Below are 17,996 nucleotides of genomic sequence, written 5' to 3'. Positions count from 1 at the left end.
ATACTCTGCATATAAGTTAAATAAACAGGGTGACAATATACAGCCTTGACGAACTCCTTTTCCTATTTGGAACCAGTCTGTTGTTCCATGTCCAGTTCTAACTGTTGCTTCCTGACCTGCAAACATATTTATCAAGAGGCAGGTCAGGTGGTCTGATATTCCCATCTCTTTCAGAATTTTCCACAGTTTATTGTGATCCTCACAGTCAAAGGCTTTGGCATAGTCAATAAAGCAGAAATATATGTTTTTCTGGAACTCGCTTGCTTTTTCCATGATGCAGAGGATGTTGGCAATTTGATCTCTGGTTCCTCTGCCTTTTCTAAAACCAGCTTGAACATCAGGAAGTTCACGGTTCACATATTGCTGAAGCCTGGCTTGGAGAATTTTAAGCATTACTTTACTAGCGTGTGAGATGAGTGCAATTGTGCAGTAGTTTGAGCATTCTTTGGCATTGCCTTTCTTTGGGATTGGAATGAAAACTGACCTTTTCCAGTCCTGTGGCCACTGCTCTGTTTAAAGGGAGTGATGGAAGTACCCAAGTCATGGCATCACTGTGCAGATGAAAAGGACTCCTCACACCAAACACTGAGCACTGTGTCTGGCATGTGGTATTGCTCAACAATGCTCCCTGTTACTTTTAATGCTTTAAAACCCTACACTTCATCTTCTACCTGAGATGGATGAGAGCTAAAATATAGAGTGAATTGACAAGAAAAATAGCTCTCTGCCTGAGGATCATATAATCCTATCATCTCTTCTCTGTACATCTTGGGAAACAGACAGCTGACAGAGCCCCATGCAGCAGCATCTCAGTGGGTTGTGTATTTATTTCTTTAATAGTTTTTCATGTAGCAGAGGTAAGTGTGGCAAGAAGGGGTCTGGCCACCTCTCAATGTCTTCCCCGTGTCGCCCAAATTAACAAGCACTTCTGTTGGGCTCTCATCCTTCAGGCGAGAGTGGCTTGGAAAGCGTAGTTTATCCTGACAGGGGAAATTAGGTGTTGTTCCTGTGATTTATAGAGCCATAGCTCGAGCTGCACAGGTTCTCATACAGGAAATGGGTCCTTGCCCATTAGTATGCCTTTACTGTGTGGTCTTGTGAGTGGGGGGCTCTGACTCAGAGGCTGAAACGGAGGGGTGGGGTAAGGGAGGTCCAGGGACAAAGTCTGGGAGCCTCTGCTCTGCTGCATTCGGTCTGGGGGACTTGGGCTGGGATGATTTCTCTGACCCTACACGTGCTCATCTGTAAGGATGACTGGGAACAGGAAGAGCTGCCGTATCCACAGGTTGCTAGGAGTCTTACAGAAGCTAACAGAGCCCTAGCACCAGACCTAGAGTGAAGAAGAGCGTAATAGGTGTCTGTCTTCTTTATCCTGCTCCTGCCCTTCCTTGAAGACCGTCAGTGGCATGCTCAGCATCTGGGCTGTCTTCTACAGAGAGGATGCTCACTGCTGGAGTTTTGCGGTAGGCTTTATATTTTAGAGCAGATATGCATTCCCAGGAAAGCCCTCGGTGTAAAGTGCAGGGAGTCCCTGTATGCTCCCTGTTTTTCCCACACGCAGTCCTCCCCACCACTGTCATACCGCACTACAGTAGTGCGCGTGTTACAGTCGTGAGCTGGCACTGACACATCATTAACACCCGAAGCCCACAGTTTACATGAAGACCCACTCTTGGTGTGCGTTCTGTGAGTCCTGACAAATACACAATGACATGAATCCACTGTAATAGTATCCTACGGAATAGGGTAACTGCCCCAAAATCTACTGTACTCCCCCATTCCCTCTTCCCTCCCCCCTCACCCCTGCCGACCGCTGACCCTTTTGCTGCCTCCTTAGTTTTGCCTACTGGCATGAACCTTTAAGGGGTCCCAGGTAGTTTGTCTAGAATGGGAAGTGTTAAAGGGGGTGACAGAATTGTGAACAGCTTTATCCAGAAGACAAATCACATAATGATTAGAAGCAGCCATGTTCTGGGATGTATGTCCAAGTTGAAGCAAATACAGGTGACGATAAGGCCCAGAAAGGGTAATTGACTTACTGAGGTCACACAGCAAGTTAGGCAGAAAATGCTAGAGCTCCCTGGGATTCTCCTGTCTGACGCACTCATGCTCTATGGCCCCTTCCTGTGAGACTAGTCACTCCTCTGGCTTCTGTTACATTGAACTATATAAGATTGCTGACATGTGACTCAAACGTAGGTGATGGTTATATATTGCATTTTCATCAGCCCATTCCCATAGGTTCAGTGAAAAATTTCAGTATATGTTAAATGGAATCAAGAACTTAGCATTTAAAAAAAATGGATTGTCTCCATTAGATTATGTGTTTGGAGGCTTTGCATTTCAGAGCACCGGCTCTAGAGCTAGACTTCCTGGCTTCAAATCCTGACCACACCACTTCCTAGCCCCGGGATCTTGGGCATAAGTGTAACACAGAACATGGTAATCATGCCTACCTCTCAGGTTGTTGGGAGAATTAAATGAGTTAATACATCTAAAGTACTTAGGGTTATTGTGAGAAATAATACATGTAAAGCATTTAGAACAGTGCTTGGCTTGTAGTAAGCAAAGAGTCAGACATGAATGACTGAGTGACTGAACACACACAAGCATGCAATAAGTGTTAAGTGGTGTTACTAATATCCTCCAGTGAGTAAGAATACTGTTCATGATGATAGGATCAAAGGACCTGAGTTCAAATCCTTGTTCTACCCTTTTTAGCTGGATGACTTTGAATAGGCTGTTTCACGCTTCCAACCTCAGTTTCCTCATCTACAAAACGGCGACAGTAACAGTAGAACCTGCTTCATAAGGCTGTGGACAGGATTGAATCAGATGATGTACATTAAAGTGCTCACCACACTCTCAGTAAATGTTGCTATTATATTTGTTTCCTATCTAACAGCCTAAGAACTTGGTGGCTTGAACCCAGTTCCAAAGGTTGGCAGCCTTGTATAGTGAATGTTAGTTGATATGAAGACCTTAGTTTGTTTTCTGACAGATGTGTGTGGTGTAAACTTGGACAAGTCACTTTTCCTTTGGGGCCACCTCGTCTGCGCAGTTGTGAAGGCCAGTCTCACCTCTCAGGACTCTTTCAGGTCTGGAATGCCAGGGATCTGTGCAGTGAGTATGTGTGTCTGCCCTTCAGAGCTCTCTCTAGCTCCTGGGATCAGTACGTAGTTTGTTTCTACTTCCCTTTGCTCAGCTGCTCCCTAGTTCTGACTCTTCTCAGTAACCTTTCAGGATTATTCAAACGTGAATTACCTCTGTTCAGTTATGTGTTCCTGTGCAATCCCCAAAATTGGCAGCTTAAAATGATGATCATTTTATTGTGTCTAATGGTTCTGGGGGTGACTGGGCTGAGCAGGTCAGTTGTTTTTTTTTAATTATTTTTTGGTTGTGCTAGGTCTTCCTGGCTGCACACGTCCTTTCTCTAGCTGCGGCGAGTGGGGGCTCGCCTTCATCGCGGTGCACGGGCCTCTCATTGCAGTGGCTGCTCTTGCTGTGGAGCACAGGCTCTAGGCATGCGAGCTCGGTAGTTGTGGCTCACAGGCTTTAGTTGCTCCACAGTATGGGCAATCCTCCTGGACCAGGGCTCGAACCTGCGTCCCCTGTATCAGCAGGCGGATTCTCACCCACTGTACCCACCAGGGAAGTCCTTGCTGGGCACTTCTGACGTGGTTCCCTCTTGTGGCTGCAGTCACAGGGTCTCTGTGGCTCACCCATGTGGCAGGTGACCCTGGCTACTGGCTGGGACCTCAGCTGGGTCTCTTGGTACAGTACCTACTCGTGGCCTCTCCATGTTGTCTGGGCTTCCTCACAGCATGGCAGTTGGACTCTAAGAGTGAACATTCCAAAAGACATGACATGGAAGCTGCCAGCTTCTGAAAACCTGAGCCCAGAAATTGAAGCAGCAGTAGTTTGGTAAGCAGATGTAGAGCATAGACTCAAGGGGAGAGAACCCGGATCCCGCCTTGTGTGGAGGAACATGTCAAAGATGTTTAGGGTCATGTTTTAAAGTCATCACAACTGCCTTCCTACTCTGTTTGGGAATAAGAGATTAAAATCAACTAACGTTAACCACTTCTCTTCCCATACATGTTCTCACATATCTGTTTAAGTATGCACCCATTGATTAGTAACAAGATGACCAGTTAATCTCCTCACTGTCAGGACATACCAACATCACTTATTTTTTTCCACAAAGAATGGGGGCTCTAGCCTCTGGTCTCCAGCCTCTGGTTTCCAAGTCCTGTAGCTACCAGGACAATGAGTGATGGACATTTTCTGTAGACATTCTAGGGGGTGTGCAGATGGCTGTATGGCAGGCGGCTCAGGTAGATCCTATCTAAGAGGTCCAGGCCAGGCTCTAAAATACTATTTCTGTCTCGGCACAAGTCCTGCTCTGATGCCTTCCTCAACCCTTCCATGCCCATCCATCCTAGCTCCTCCTGACCAATTAAACATGGTCAGCATGGGCTCAGGTACTAATCTCCCTACAAAACTAGAATGCCAACCACCCCCTTTCCTCCCATCTCTCTCCTGGGCCCTATTAGCATCTTATTTTAGATCTGAGTACTTCCAGGGCAAACAGGTATCCACCTACTCTCCTCCAAGCCGTAATCCCAAATGTCTCCAAAAGGCATTCTACCAGCAACACCCCCCAACCCTCTTTTCAGTGACTCCAGAGAAACTTAATGTTTTCAAGGCGACCAGTTGCATTGCTGTCATCTCTTTTGCTGGAAAAAGGAAAACAGCAAGTATACACATTCATTCTTTGGCCAAGCATCCTATTACCTATATCTATGGAATTTAACACATGTTTTTGGGACCCTATGATATGTTGACTCCTTTGCTTGCAGCTGGGGAGAGAGAGAGATGAATCAAATATATTACCTTGGCTTGGAAGAGTTCCCAGCCTGATAAGCAAGAAGTGCACATAAATAAGCAAATTTCAAGAGAATGTGAAATGTGCAAAAATTGAATGAGAGGAGAGACAGAATCTCCCAAGTGTGATAGGATCCTGGTGAACAAAACATTCCCTGGATTTTAGCAAGGAAACATAAGTGGGGAAAGGGCATTTTAGATCAAAGGGAGAGTATGAGGAAAGGCTTGGTATGAAGCAGTGCACTCCTGTAAGATCCTGTATGCTGGCGCCTAGAGCAGCAATGGTGAGGAGGAGATGGGAGAAGAGCCACAGGCTGAACAGCAGAGGACTTTGAAAGATTAAGAAGTAGAGGCCTCGACCAGAATGTGGTGGAGCTTTTGAAGGGGTCCAAGCAAGGTGTGGAGAAGGCACTGGCCACCCACTCCAGTACTCTTGCCTGGAAAATGCTATGGACGGAGGAGCCTGGTAGGCTGCAGTCCTTGGGGTCGCAAAGAGTTGGACACAACTGAGTGACATCACTTTCACTTTTCCCTTTCATGCATTGGAGAAGGAAATGGCAACCCACTCCAGTGTTCTTGCCTGGAGAATCCCAGGGATGGCGGAGCCTGGTGGGCTGCCATCTATGGGGCTGCACAGAGTCGGACACGACTGAAGCGACTTAGCAGCAGCAGCAGCAAGTAAGGTGGGTGGAGTAGCAGTGATGTTTTAGAAAGCTGGGAGAGGATGTGCTGGGAAAGGTCGGAGCTGGAAGGCTAGTTGAGTTTATGACAGTTGCCTAGAGAAGAGGCATTACTCACCCATACCAGTAAGACAGCTGTGGGGTCAGGTGAGAGAAGTTGGTTTGAGACATATGAGGTAGAGGGAGGAGCCCAGAGTAACCCCCCAGTTTCTGGCTTGGAGGTACCAAATCCGTGTGAGATACAAGTAATCTTAGGGGAAGGAGAGCATCACACATACATGTTTACCTGGCTTTATGATATCAGAGAAGGCAATGGCACCCCACTCCAGTACTCTTGCCTGGAAAATCCCATGGACGGAGGAGCCTGGTGAGCTGCAGTCCATGGAGTTGCTAAGAGTTGGACATGACTGAGTGACTTCACTTTCACTTTTCCCTTTCATGCATTGGAGAAGGAAATGGCAACCCGCTCCAGTGTTCTTGCCTGGAGAATCCCAGGGATGGCGGAGCCTGGTGGGCTGCCATCTATGGGGTCTCACAGAGTCGGACACGACTGAAGCAACTTAGTAGTAGTAGTAGTAGTAGTAGTATGATACCATTTATAAACTTGGTTCATGTCATTCAGAATTCCATGTGAACTTTTAATTCAATTTAACAAATATTGACTGACTTATGTTACCTGCTAGATACTGTATCAGGCATGAATAGGGAACCTGGGGGTAAAAAGGTAGTCTATTCCTTTGTCTCTAGAAGGCCTTTCATCTCCTTAACCAATATGGCTTGAACAGCCTCAAGACCACGCTTATTAATACTGAATATAACATATTCATCAAGACTTGAGTGAGAAGATCAGGGTATCTTTGTGGTTACACAAACTAGAACCATCTCAGTGTCAAAAGTAGCAGACTTGGTGTCAGCCCCTGAGTATAACTGTCAATGGAAAACATAGCCACTGTAAGTATAGAATACGGAATTTAATTCATTGGCTTAGTGACTTTCCATTATATATAGATGATCCCAAGCATCTATCTTAAATACGGGGTGTCATCTTGAAGTTTAAGATTTCTAAGACATTGTCAGAATTTTTAGAGCTGGAAAGTCCTCTTCCTTTGCATTTCCATAAACCTCTGGCGTGAGTTACTTCATAACAGTTGAACCATATTAATTGTAATTGTGTATGTCTTCATCATTAGACTGTGAGTCCTTTGTAGTTCCCAGGAGGGCTTCCCAGGTGGCCCAGTAGTAATGAATCTGCCTGCCAGTGCAGGAGACAAAAGAGATGTGGGTTCAATCCCTGGGTCGGGAAGATCCCCTGGAGGAGGAAATGGCAATCCACTCCAGTGTTCTTGCCTGGAGAATTCCATGGACAGAGGAGCCTGGTGGGCTACAGTCCATGGGGTCGCAAAGAATCAGACACGACTGATCACAGGTAAGTCAAGTCCTTTGAAGTGAGTGACTGCGTCTTGTTCATCACCTTTCTTAGCATCTAGATGGCACATGGTACGGAGGAGGAAGTTCAGGGAATTAAACCTTTCAAAATAAAGCTTCTGTGTCCTCATTCTACAGATGGAGAAATTGAGGCTTAATGGGAGAAATAACTTATGCTGAGTTCAACTAGAGAAGTAACAACAGGGTCAGGAATAAATCCCTGTTTATTTTGATTGCTTAACATTTTTGTGGCTGTTTTCTCATCCTGCCGGGCTTGGTTTGCTAGCTAATTAGCCAGAAGTTGGAAACAGTCGCTAGCAGTGAGCAAACCTTCATTGTCATGAAAACAAATGGCCATGCAAATGTAACCCTTAGCCCTGTATTAAGGACAGGATTTGTTTCTTAAGTCCCTTCATTTACTCAAATGCTAAGAGTCAACAATGCCTCCAGTGTAAAGTTTTATTTTCCTCTGAGAACACACGCAGACACACACACATGCACACACACGAACACCACAGAAGCACGTGGTACAAGCCGAGCAGCTGAAAAGGATGTTTTGGATGAAATCTTGGCATTTATTGTTCCTGTGTGACCAGAGGTAGTCAAGGTTGCCAGAATTCAGATGGACTTCAGTTCAAATCCCTACTCCTCCACGTATCTGTGAATGGGGATAGGACACCTATCTCAAAGGGAAATTTTGAGGATTAAATGGAGGAACAGAGTCATTTCACCGCAAAGTTGCTCTATCGCCATGAATGAGCCAGCTAGCCTTTCTGGGCCGCTGTATGTGCATCTGCAAAACGGATTCAATTAGATGATTTACAGAGTCCCTGGAAGCTGGAACATTCTATGCTGCTTCTCCCTCGGGATCTATTTGGATTTGGGATGAAGTGTTGCAAGCACTGGAGACATAAGGAAGTGTGGACCTGAGCTGACGCATGTTGGCTCCTGCTGCCTTGCAAGGGCTCCCTGTCTGAAGCAGGCCTTTTATCAGCGTGCGTTTGAGCTCTGTCCACGGTTTGCCTGGCTGTCGCTGCAGTCCCCATTCTGTTCCCCAGGGTTTGGGAAAGAGCCAGTGGATGTGGAGATCCACAGGCAGGGTTTCTTCCCAAGAGCTGCTTGGATGGTAAAACTCACAAAGTCCAGAGAGATTTCCTGTTTTGTTTTTCACAAGCCCCAGTGACTATTGATTACAAAAACCATACACACACACACACACACACACACACACACACGCAACGCACACGCACACGCACGCACACACACCAAAACAAAACACATACGCAAAACAGGATGTTCTCTCTCCTCCCTTTGCTGGAGTCCAGGGCAGGCTCTTACCATCTGTGTCACTTTCACCCATGCCTCTGGATTTCCCCATTATGATAATTAAGCCCTTAGCTCTAGCTGGAGATGTTACAGAATCATAAGCCATGAGCAGTTTTACATGTTAATTCAAGTAAGGGGGAAACTGCGAATGGAGGGAGGAGAAAGTCTGACAGTCAGAGTGACCTCCTGCCAGCCCACCTGGTTTCTGCCCTCATGAGAGCGCCCCGCTCTGGTGCTGAAGGAGAACAGACGTTTATTCCTAACATCAGTTGACTTGTAGTCAAGCGTTAGTCATTCAGTCGTGTCAGACTCTTTGTGACCCTGTGGACTGTAGCCTGCCAGGCTCCTCTGTCCATGGAATTCTTCAGGCAAGAATACTGGAGTGGGTTGCCATTTCCTTCTCCAAGGGATTGTTCTAACCCAAGGATGGAACCTGGGTCTCCTGCATTGGCAGGCAGATTCTTTACAGTCTGAGCCACCAGGGAAGCCAACTTTAGGTAATGTAGTAATATCCAATCTTAGTAAGAACAATGCTATTATTGTGTGCCAGACTCTGACCCACATAAATTATATACAAACAATGAATGGGATATATTTATACTTTAAAAGTTGTTTATTGGGAATTTTTAGTTTAAGTTGGCATCCTGTGTTTTTATTTACTGAGTCTGGCAATCCTACTTGGAACCAACCCCATTGTCCCAAGTGGTTAAGTAGAAAAGACCTATAATTCTGAGTCACAGAGGTCTGGGTTGGGATTCTCTTTTCATCATCCGCTTGCTGTGTGATCTTGGGAATATTACTTCACTGCTCTGATTCCTAGTCCTCACCTGTAAATGAAGATCATAGAATCTGTTTCTCAGGACTATTGTGAAAATTCCACTTTAATTCCCTAAAAGTATCTTACACTGTGTAGCTAGGTGCTTCCTGAACACTGTGTGTGCATGCTAAGTCACTTTGGTCGTGTCCGACTCTTTGCAACCCCATGGACGTTAGCTTGTATTATAGTTCTTTTTTATTTCTTTGGGTCGCTATTCTTAATTCGGGAGACATTAGATCATTTCTTCATCCCTTGGGAGAGAATATGAGAAAGGACATATGGCAGGAATAATCGAAGCCTTCTCATCAGAGGCCTTGAGAGGAATGTGTTGGAGGCTCACACGATAGTGTTCCTGTTGCACGTCTTCTCCTTCTAGGTCTGTGTTCTTTGCTAAGGAGGCACACCCACTTTACACAAATGTGCTGTGCTTGAGTCTTTTGACCAATGCAAGATGGAAAAAGTGTCACCTGGGTAATCAAGTGTCTTTAGTAGTAGGTGTTGGGAAGCTTTAAAAAGTACACAGAAAGTAAAAAATCATTAAAGAAAAGAGAAAGGAAGAAAGCATGTGGAACCTGTTACCTGGCAAAGAATAAAAGATGAGCACTCTCTGGAATTCCCAAGTTTGAAGAAGAGCTGTCAGACATTCTGAATCCCCAGTGCCATGAAATGGCAGTACAGACGGAGTTATTAAAGTAGAAAGCGTGGAGCTTCCCAGGCGGCTCAGTGGTCAAGAGTCCACCTGCCAGTGCAGGAGATGTGGGTTCTATCCCCGGGTCAGGAAGATCCCCTGGAGAAGGAAATGGCAACCCACTCCAGTATTCTCGCCTAGGAAATCCCATGGACAGAGCAGCCTGGCAGGCCACAGGCCATGAGGTCACAAAGAGTCAGACACGACTGAGTGCCTGAGTGCACACGCAAAGCAGAAAGCACATCTGAGCCTAAGCGTTATGATCAGTTTTTCAGTGTCCATTAATTTATTTAATAAATCTTGACCAAATAAGTGTTCTCAGTCTCATGAGAAGACTCATGTGGATAAGGCATGGCCTGTATTCTTGGTGAGATCAGAGTCTGTAGGGTGAGACGGGCAAATGAATGTGTTGGTTAGCTGTGACGCAGCATGCTGTGGTGTCTGGAAGAGAAACCTGCTTCCAGGCTTAAAGTCAAGGTAAGGTTCCCATAGAAAAGAAGGGTCTATTTGAGAACAAAAGAGCAAATTGGTTTCCAAGATGGTGGTGGGGTTGAGAGTATTCCAGTAGAGAGGACAGGGTGTGTTTTTTTAAAAAGAGCAAGAGACAACGAAGCACACTGTAATTAAATAGAACACTGATCACCACTTAGAACAAGGGTCAGCAAACAAGTGACCTTCAGAATGAATCAAGCCTGTCAGCTGTCTTTGTAAATAAAGTTTTACTGGAACTCAAACATGTCCATTCATTTAAACTATCGTCTTATGTTGCTTTCATGCTGCAAAGGCAGAGTTAAGTAATTGTGGCAGAGACTGGCCATAAAGCCAGAAATATTTACTGTTTGGTCCTTTGCAGAAATGCTTTGCTATCTCCTAATTTAGAAAACACTTTTCCTAGACAGAAATTCAGCGTTGATGGCCATGGTAATGGTTGCATGAGTGTGGATGGTAGCATGCAAAGGAAAATCAGGCGTGGTGAGAGATGAGACCATGGAGGTGGTCAGGAGCTAGAGCAAGGGATTTAGAGTTTGTCCTGAGGGCTCTGAGGAGTCTCTGAAGGTTTACAAGCAGCATGGTGAGGTGGTCAGACTCCTACAACCAGCAGTGTGCTGAGGTATTAAAGAGGGCAGGGTTTGGAGCCAGACTGCCTTGGATCAGAGCCCAGCTCCATCATTTACGAGCTCCCATCAGTTACCAGAACCTCAGACAAATGACTTACCTTCTGTGTGTCTCAGTTTTCCAGTTGCTAGAGTGGGAGATAATAAGAGTTATTTTTTATTATAGCTATTGTGTGGGCTAGTGAAGGTGAAATAAGTCAACATAGGTGGAGTGTCAGGCCCAGGGGAGGATCTCATGGGATGCTATTACCGTTCTGCCTCAGTGATCACTCTGCTACTGGGTAGGGAATGACTCAACACAGAAGAACCTGGTGCTAGAATGCTAGGGCCTTAGGCAGGAGATGGTGCCCTGCACCCAGGAGGACAGTTCTGAAGCTCGGGCCACTACTGGCATGGCTTCTGGGACTGACTCTCTATTCTCCACCGTTGTCATCATCCTCTCTTTTGTTCTCCTTTGTTCCAGGCCTTCAGGAGTGCACTGATGAGCTCTTACTGGTGCTCGGGGAAAGGGGATGTGATTGATGACTGGTGCAGGTGTGACCTCAGCGCCTTCGATGCCAGTGGGCTCCCCAACTGCAGCCCCCTCCCACAGCCGGTGTACGTATGTATGGCCCCCCTTTCCACGAGCTCATACGCCTGTCCTGCCAGCCCAGGCCATGGCTTGCTTCTCCTCCCAGTGTGCTTCACCAGAGGCCTGAAGTCTCTCAGGGCCTGCTTCCTCCTATGCAAAAGCATGGAGCTTTGACAGAACAAAATCGTGGCTCAGGGGTAGACGCTTACACTGCAGCATGTGCTATGTTAATAGCACCAAGCCATCCATCGTTACTTCTTTTAACCCATCCATTCGGCAAAAGTTTACTGGATGCCAACTACTGCTTCGTCAGGTCCCGTGTTGACCACCAGGGCTACTGAGATAAAGAAAGGGTAGGACCTTTTCTAAGGAGCTTTCTGTTATTCATTCATTCAACAAATAAGTTTTAAACACCTGCTATGTGTCAGACACTGGAGAATTCACTAATGAGCAAGACAGGCCCAGTGTATGCACTTAGGGGGCTGACCGTTTAGGGAAGGGGACAGATGGCAAAGCAAAAACAGAAGCAGCGTACCATTTAAACGTTTAAATAATGAAAACATGGGAGAAAAAGAAAAGATGTGCTAATGGAGAGAACAAAATGGGGAGGCTGTAGTTGGAGGAGAGGAAGATAGCCTGGAAGCCTCTCTGAGAAGACCTGAATTAGAGTCAGGCTTGTCAGGCAGCCAATGGCAACAGACATGGTTCAGGAAAAAGACAGAGCACCTGGGAAAGCCCTGACCCAGGAAATTCACCATTTGAGGAAGTAGAGAAAGGTCATCATGATTAGAGGAGTAAGGTTAAGAAGGAGGGTGGAGTGGGGAGCAGAGGAATCCAGGCAGGAACCAATATTGAGGATCCCTTGTGAGACAGTCATTGAAGAGTTGGCGGCTATGGTGGAAAGAGAGAAGGAATCTGGGCTGGGGGACATGGAAAGTCACTGTCGTGTTTCCGTCCCCAGCTTGCTGTGTGACTTTATGCAGAGCATTCTCTTTTCTGGACCTTGCTTTTACCTCTATGAAATGAAGGGATTGCACTTCCTTCTCTCAAAGGACCCTCCCCGTTCTTACCTTCCAGCATTCTGTTATTTCTTCCTTTATAAAAGGATTCCTGCCCTCTGTGAGGGGTTATTGATTTAAGGATAGTGAAACATTGACTGATATACTGGGGGACTGAAGAGAATGTCAGGGAGGCTGGAAGATACTGTGTTTGAAGGCACTGCCAATTTAATTGACAATGAAGCATCATGGAGAAATAGTTTAAACAAATAGCAAGCTAATTGATTTTCTGTGAGCACGTACTGTGTGCTTGGATTAATTTACTGGATTCCACATGGATCCTGAAGGGTAGCTCTTCTTATCCCCATTATAAACAAGGAGACAGAGGCTGAAAGAGGTGAGATTAGTTGCTTAAGTATATGCAAAGGGTTACTGGTGGATTGAATCCGAGTTTGAAACCAGACTGAAACCCACACTTTTAATCTGGACACATGCACACTTCCTTGGGGCCCAGACAATACTGGCTGGCAAAAAAAACCCCACCTTCCCTGTCATCCCCCCAGGCTGCGGCTCTCCCCAACAGTAGAGCCCTCCAGCACCGTGGTCTCCTTGGAGTGGGTGGACGTTCAGCCAGCTATTGGGACCAAGGTTTCTGACTATATTCTGCAGCACAAGAAAGTGGACGAGTACACAGATACAGACCTCTACACGGGTAAGTAGAAAGCCCAAGGCTTCCTCTTTTGTTGAGATGGTGTGACAGAGGAGGGCAACTGGGATTATCTAAATATCTCTGCACGCTTGGTGTTTTCTGAACTGAGAAGGCATCGGGAAGTGTCATTGTTTGGTGTCTGTGACCTCATGCCCACACCTGTGTGCTTTTGGTGTGTGATTTTCAGCAGGGGAAGGTAGCAATTTGTACTTGGAAAGAAAATTCTGAGTCTCTAAGTTGGATCCTCAAAGTCATATACCAAGGTGTTAGTTAATTCAAACAAGGATTTGACCTTTTCTACTTGGAAGGGTCTACAGGTTACCTTTTTTGAAGACCTTGATCTGTAAATATGTTATCTCTGGGACTGAGATAAAGACGTTCAAGGGATTCCCGTCTCCACTGTGATGTACTGAGACAGTTGTCTTTCGTGTTGGGGAAGAGGATATGGAAATCATCCAGACCTGCAGAAGAAGATGGGAAAAGTGGTTCTTGAGTGCTTTGTGGCCAGTCGCTCAGTTGTCTCCGACTCTTTGTGACCCTTCTGTCCATGGGATTCTCGAGGCAAGAAGACTGGCGTGGGTTGCCATTTCCTCCTCTAGGCCCAAGTGCTTTGAGTATTCTTAAAGAGTGTACAAGAGGCCGCTTCATCCTGAAGGTGGATCTGCAGAGCTGGTCTGGCTGAGGGCAGGCGGGGAGCCTGGGTCTGTGGGAACTGGACTTGAGGCTGGGCCACGAGAGCAGGCCTGGCGCTGGTGAGTGTCAGGGGCCTGGGGCCATGGGAGCCAGCCTGGTTCTGGGGTGGGTCGAAATCTGGAGTTGGTGCTAGCTGACCTCATGCTGGGCCCAGATGGAACCCTGGATTCAAGGATAGATCACCTGGGGGCCTTTGGAGCTGGCAGGTGCCAAGGTGGCATGGGGGCCTGGGTTCAGGGGAGCCCACAGGAAGCCTGGTGCTATAGAAGCTGCAGGGGCCCTAGAGCCAGCAGTTGCTGGGTTGAGCCAGAGGCCTGGATCCACACAGACATCTGCTGGGAGCCTCCTGCAGCCATGAGAGCTGACTCTGGAGTGCAGGTGGAGTGGGCCTCAGTTTTTTCTCTTTCCTTCCATAGGGAAAGTCGCAAAGAGTTGGACATGACTGAGCGACTTCACTTTGTTTCCATAGGGATGGTTCTTTCTCTGCACAGGGCTGCTCAGGCCTGGGGAAGAGGTTATAGGAGTAACATGAATCTATCTTTCTGACCCTCCTCAAAGCATTTTTTTGTTACTTTTGTGCTTCACCTGGGAGCTACAATCTCTATTTACCTAGAAACCTTAGTTCTTGTGAGTCTGTTTCTGTGCATATATAGTTATTCAAATTAATATTTCGGTTCAAATTGTCCCCACAGTGCTGTGATTAGGATGGATGGGTTCAAAGCATTTTTCGGTGGAGGTGGTTAGAAGGATGATGGGGGTATTGGGGGTAGGGGGAGAGAGGCGAGTGTTAAAAATTCTTAGGTGACTATTTTGCTGATAGTAGTCGCTGAACAATTACCAAGTCTATTTTGATAGATCAAGTCATGAATACCAGAGAGGTCTGTGACCTTCCCAAAGTCTCACAACTGGTCTGTCTTGCTCCCAACACAATGCTTGTGTCTTTATTTATTATATTTGATGGTAAAAAGCTGAATGCTAGTTTGCTGCTTTGCTTTAATTAGAAAATGAATATTGAGTTATGTGTGTCATAGTTTATGTTTCTTAGTTTGTTAATATGGTACATTGATACATCTTCAAACGATTGAAAAAAAAAAAAAGCCTTGCCTTGCATTCCTGGAATAAATCCCACATGGTCATGATGCACTATCTTTTTTATATATTGTTGTATTTGTTGTGTTAAAATTTTATTTAGATTTTTATATTCTTGTTTGTGAGGGGTTTTACTGAGTAGTTTTCTTGTAATGCTTGTATCCGTGTTATATGTGTCATTATATATATATAATGCTTGTATCTGTGTCAGCATAACTCTGGGCTCTCAAAAAAAATTGCAAGATATTTTCTTCTTTTTCATTTTCTCAAAGAGTTTGGATAGAATCAGAGTTTGAGTAATATAGTTTTAAAAATTGTTTGGTAGAATTCACAAGTGAAATAATCTGAGCTTGGAACTTTTCTTGGTTTAAATTACTAATTTAATTCTCTGATAGATATAGGGCTACTCAGGCTATGTATTTCTTCTTAACTGATTTTGGTACCTTGTGTGTTTTAAAGGATTTATCCATGTCATGTAAATTATAAAATTTACTGGGAAAAAAAACTTGTTAGTGATATTCTGTTATTATTTTTAATATTTATGGAATTTATAGTGATGTCAATCTCTTATTCTTGATATTGGTAATTTCTTTCATCTCTCCATGGGATTTTTCAGGGAAGAATACGGGAGTGGGTTGCCATTTCCTACTCCAGGGGATCTTCCCAACGCAGGAATCAAGCCTGTGTCTCCTACGTCTCCTGCATTATCAGGCTGATTCTTTACCACTGAGCCACCTGGGAATCCCTATGTTCTTAAAGAATCAGCTTTAATTTCACCCATTTTCACTATTATTTTTCATTTCATTGATTTCTACTCTGATCTTTGTTGTGTTTTTGTTTTTTTCCTTTTGCTTATTTTAGATTTTGTTTGTTCCTATTTTTGTTGTTGTTGTTAATTTTAACTTGGTAGCTGAAGTTGTTGATTTGAGATTTTTCTTGTAAGACATTCTAATTTCCCTTTAGTTTTCTTTTTTGACCCTTGGGCTCTTTAGATGCATGGTACTCAATTTCCAAATATTTGGAGACTTTTTAGATACCTTTCTCCTCGAGTTTTAATTTGATTATATTATGCCAGAGTACACACTTTTTATGACTTTAATCTTTAATTTTTCTATGTTATTTTATAGTGGAGTAGGGTTTATTAACAAGTTGTGTTTTAGGTGTACAGCAAAGCGATTCAGTTATACATATGTTCAAGCTCTTTGCCCATTTAGGTTATTACAGAATACTGGGTAGAGTTCCCTGTGTCATGCACGAGGTCCTTGTTGATTATCTGTTTTAAATATAGTGGTGTGTACATGTCTGTTCCAAATTCCCAATCTTTTCCTCTCCCTGATCCTTCCCCCCGATAGCCAAAAGTTCGTTCTCTGTTTCTATTTTGTTAATAAGTTAATTTGTATTGTTTTTTGTTTAGGTTCTGCATATAAATGATATCATATAATATTTGTCTTTGTCTGACTTCGCTTAATATGATAATCTCCAGGCCCACTCATGGTGCTGCAAATGCATCATTTCATTTTTAATGCCTTAGTAATATTCCATTGTATTTATGTATCTCTCTCTCTTTTTTTTTTTTAATCCATTTATCAGTTGATGGACATGTAGTTTGTTTCCATGTCTTGGCTATTGTAAATAGTGCAGCAGTGAATATTGAGGTGTGTGTATCTTTTTGAATTATTATTTTCTCTGAATCAATGCCCAGAAGTAGAATTGCTGGATCATTTAAAATTTATTGAGACTGATTTTATGGCATCAAATTTGGTCTGTCATTGTTTTCAGTGTCCAGTTTAAAATCATGTCTACCCTTCTATTTATCAATGAGTTTTTCTGTGAATACCAGTTAGATCAGATTTGTTGGTTGTGATTTTCAAGTCTTCTGAATTCTTAGATTTTCTGTCTTCTTACTGTTCAGTACCTGAAAGTGTAGTATTGAAATCTCTGATGATGATTGTGGATACATCTATATATTTATCCTTACAGTTCTATCAGTTTTTACTTTATGCATTTTGAAGCTCTTATTCACTGAGTAAACATTTAGAAGTTTTATATCCTCTTGATGAATTGAACCCTTTATTACTATGAAATGGTTGTCTATATCCCTTCCTCCTTTGTCATATAATAGATTAGGTGAACATCAATGCATGAGTTTATCTCCGGGTTTTCTATCCTCCCTTGAGTCACAATTTTGTTTTTATGCCAGTACCATACTGTCTTGATTACAGTAAGTTTTTAGTATAGTCTGAACTTAGGGAGCATGGTTCCTTTAGCTCCATTTTTCTTTCTGAAGATTGCTTTGGTTATTTGGAGTCTTTTGTGTTTCCATACAAATGTTAAAAAAAAAAATGTTCTAATTCTGTGAAAAATGCCTTTGGTACCTTGACAGGGATTGCACTGCATCTGTAGATTGCTTTGAATATTAGTATAGTCATTTTCACAGAATTGATTCTTCTGTGGTATATCTCCATTTGTTTGTGTTCTCTTTGATTTCTTTCATCAGTATCTTACAGTTTTCTGAATATAGGTCTTTTGCTTCTGTAAGCAGGTTTATTCCTAGGTATTTTATTCTTTTTGTTGCAGTGGAAATGGGATTGTTTCCTTAATTACTCTTTCTTTTTCAAATTACTCTTTTTTATATTTCTTTGTTAGTGCATAGGGATGTAAGATATGTCTGTGTATTAATTTTGTATCCTACAACTTTACAATATTCAGTGATTAGCTCTAGTAGTTTTCTGGTGACATCTTTAGGATTTTTTATGTACAGTATCATGTCATCTGCAAGCAGTGACCGTTTTACTTCTTTTCAAATTTGGATTCAATTTATTTCTTTTCTTCTCTGTTTGGCCTGGCTAGGAATTCCAAAACAATGTTGAATAAAAATAGCAAGACTGAACATCCTTATCTTATTCTTGATCTTAGAGAAGATGCTTTCAATTTTTCACCATTGAGAATTATGTTTGTTGTGGATTTGTCCTATATGACCTTTATTATGCTGAGGTCA

At 43.8% G+C, this 17,996-nt stretch overlaps 1 protein-coding gene across 3 annotated transcripts in view; it reads left to right on the top strand.

Annotated features, from left to right (window-relative positions):
- Nucleotides 1–17,996, top strand: part of ASTN2 (astrotactin 2) — a 1,029,079-nt gene that overhangs the window by 847,349 nt on the left and 163,734 nt on the right. For all 3 annotated transcript variants that reach the window (XM_055579471.1, XM_055579470.1, XM_055579469.1), the window contains 2 exons: nt 11,402–11,535; nt 13,071–13,219. In XM_055579471.1, the coding sequence (XP_055435446.1) occupies nt 11,402–11,535; nt 13,071–13,219 (283 nt within the window). The remainder of the gene's footprint in view (nt 1–11,401; nt 11,536–13,070; nt 13,220–17,996) is intronic.

This window comes from Bubalus kerabau, chromosome 4 (assembly GCF_029407905.1).
Source record: "Bubalus kerabau isolate K-KA32 ecotype Philippines breed swamp buffalo chromosome 4, PCC_UOA_SB_1v2, whole genome shotgun sequence".
NCBI lineage: Eukaryota > Metazoa > Chordata > Mammalia > Artiodactyla > Bovidae > Bubalus > Bubalus kerabau.
Note: the sequence above shows the minus strand (reverse complement) of the source record. Positions and strands in the feature narration are given on the sequence as shown.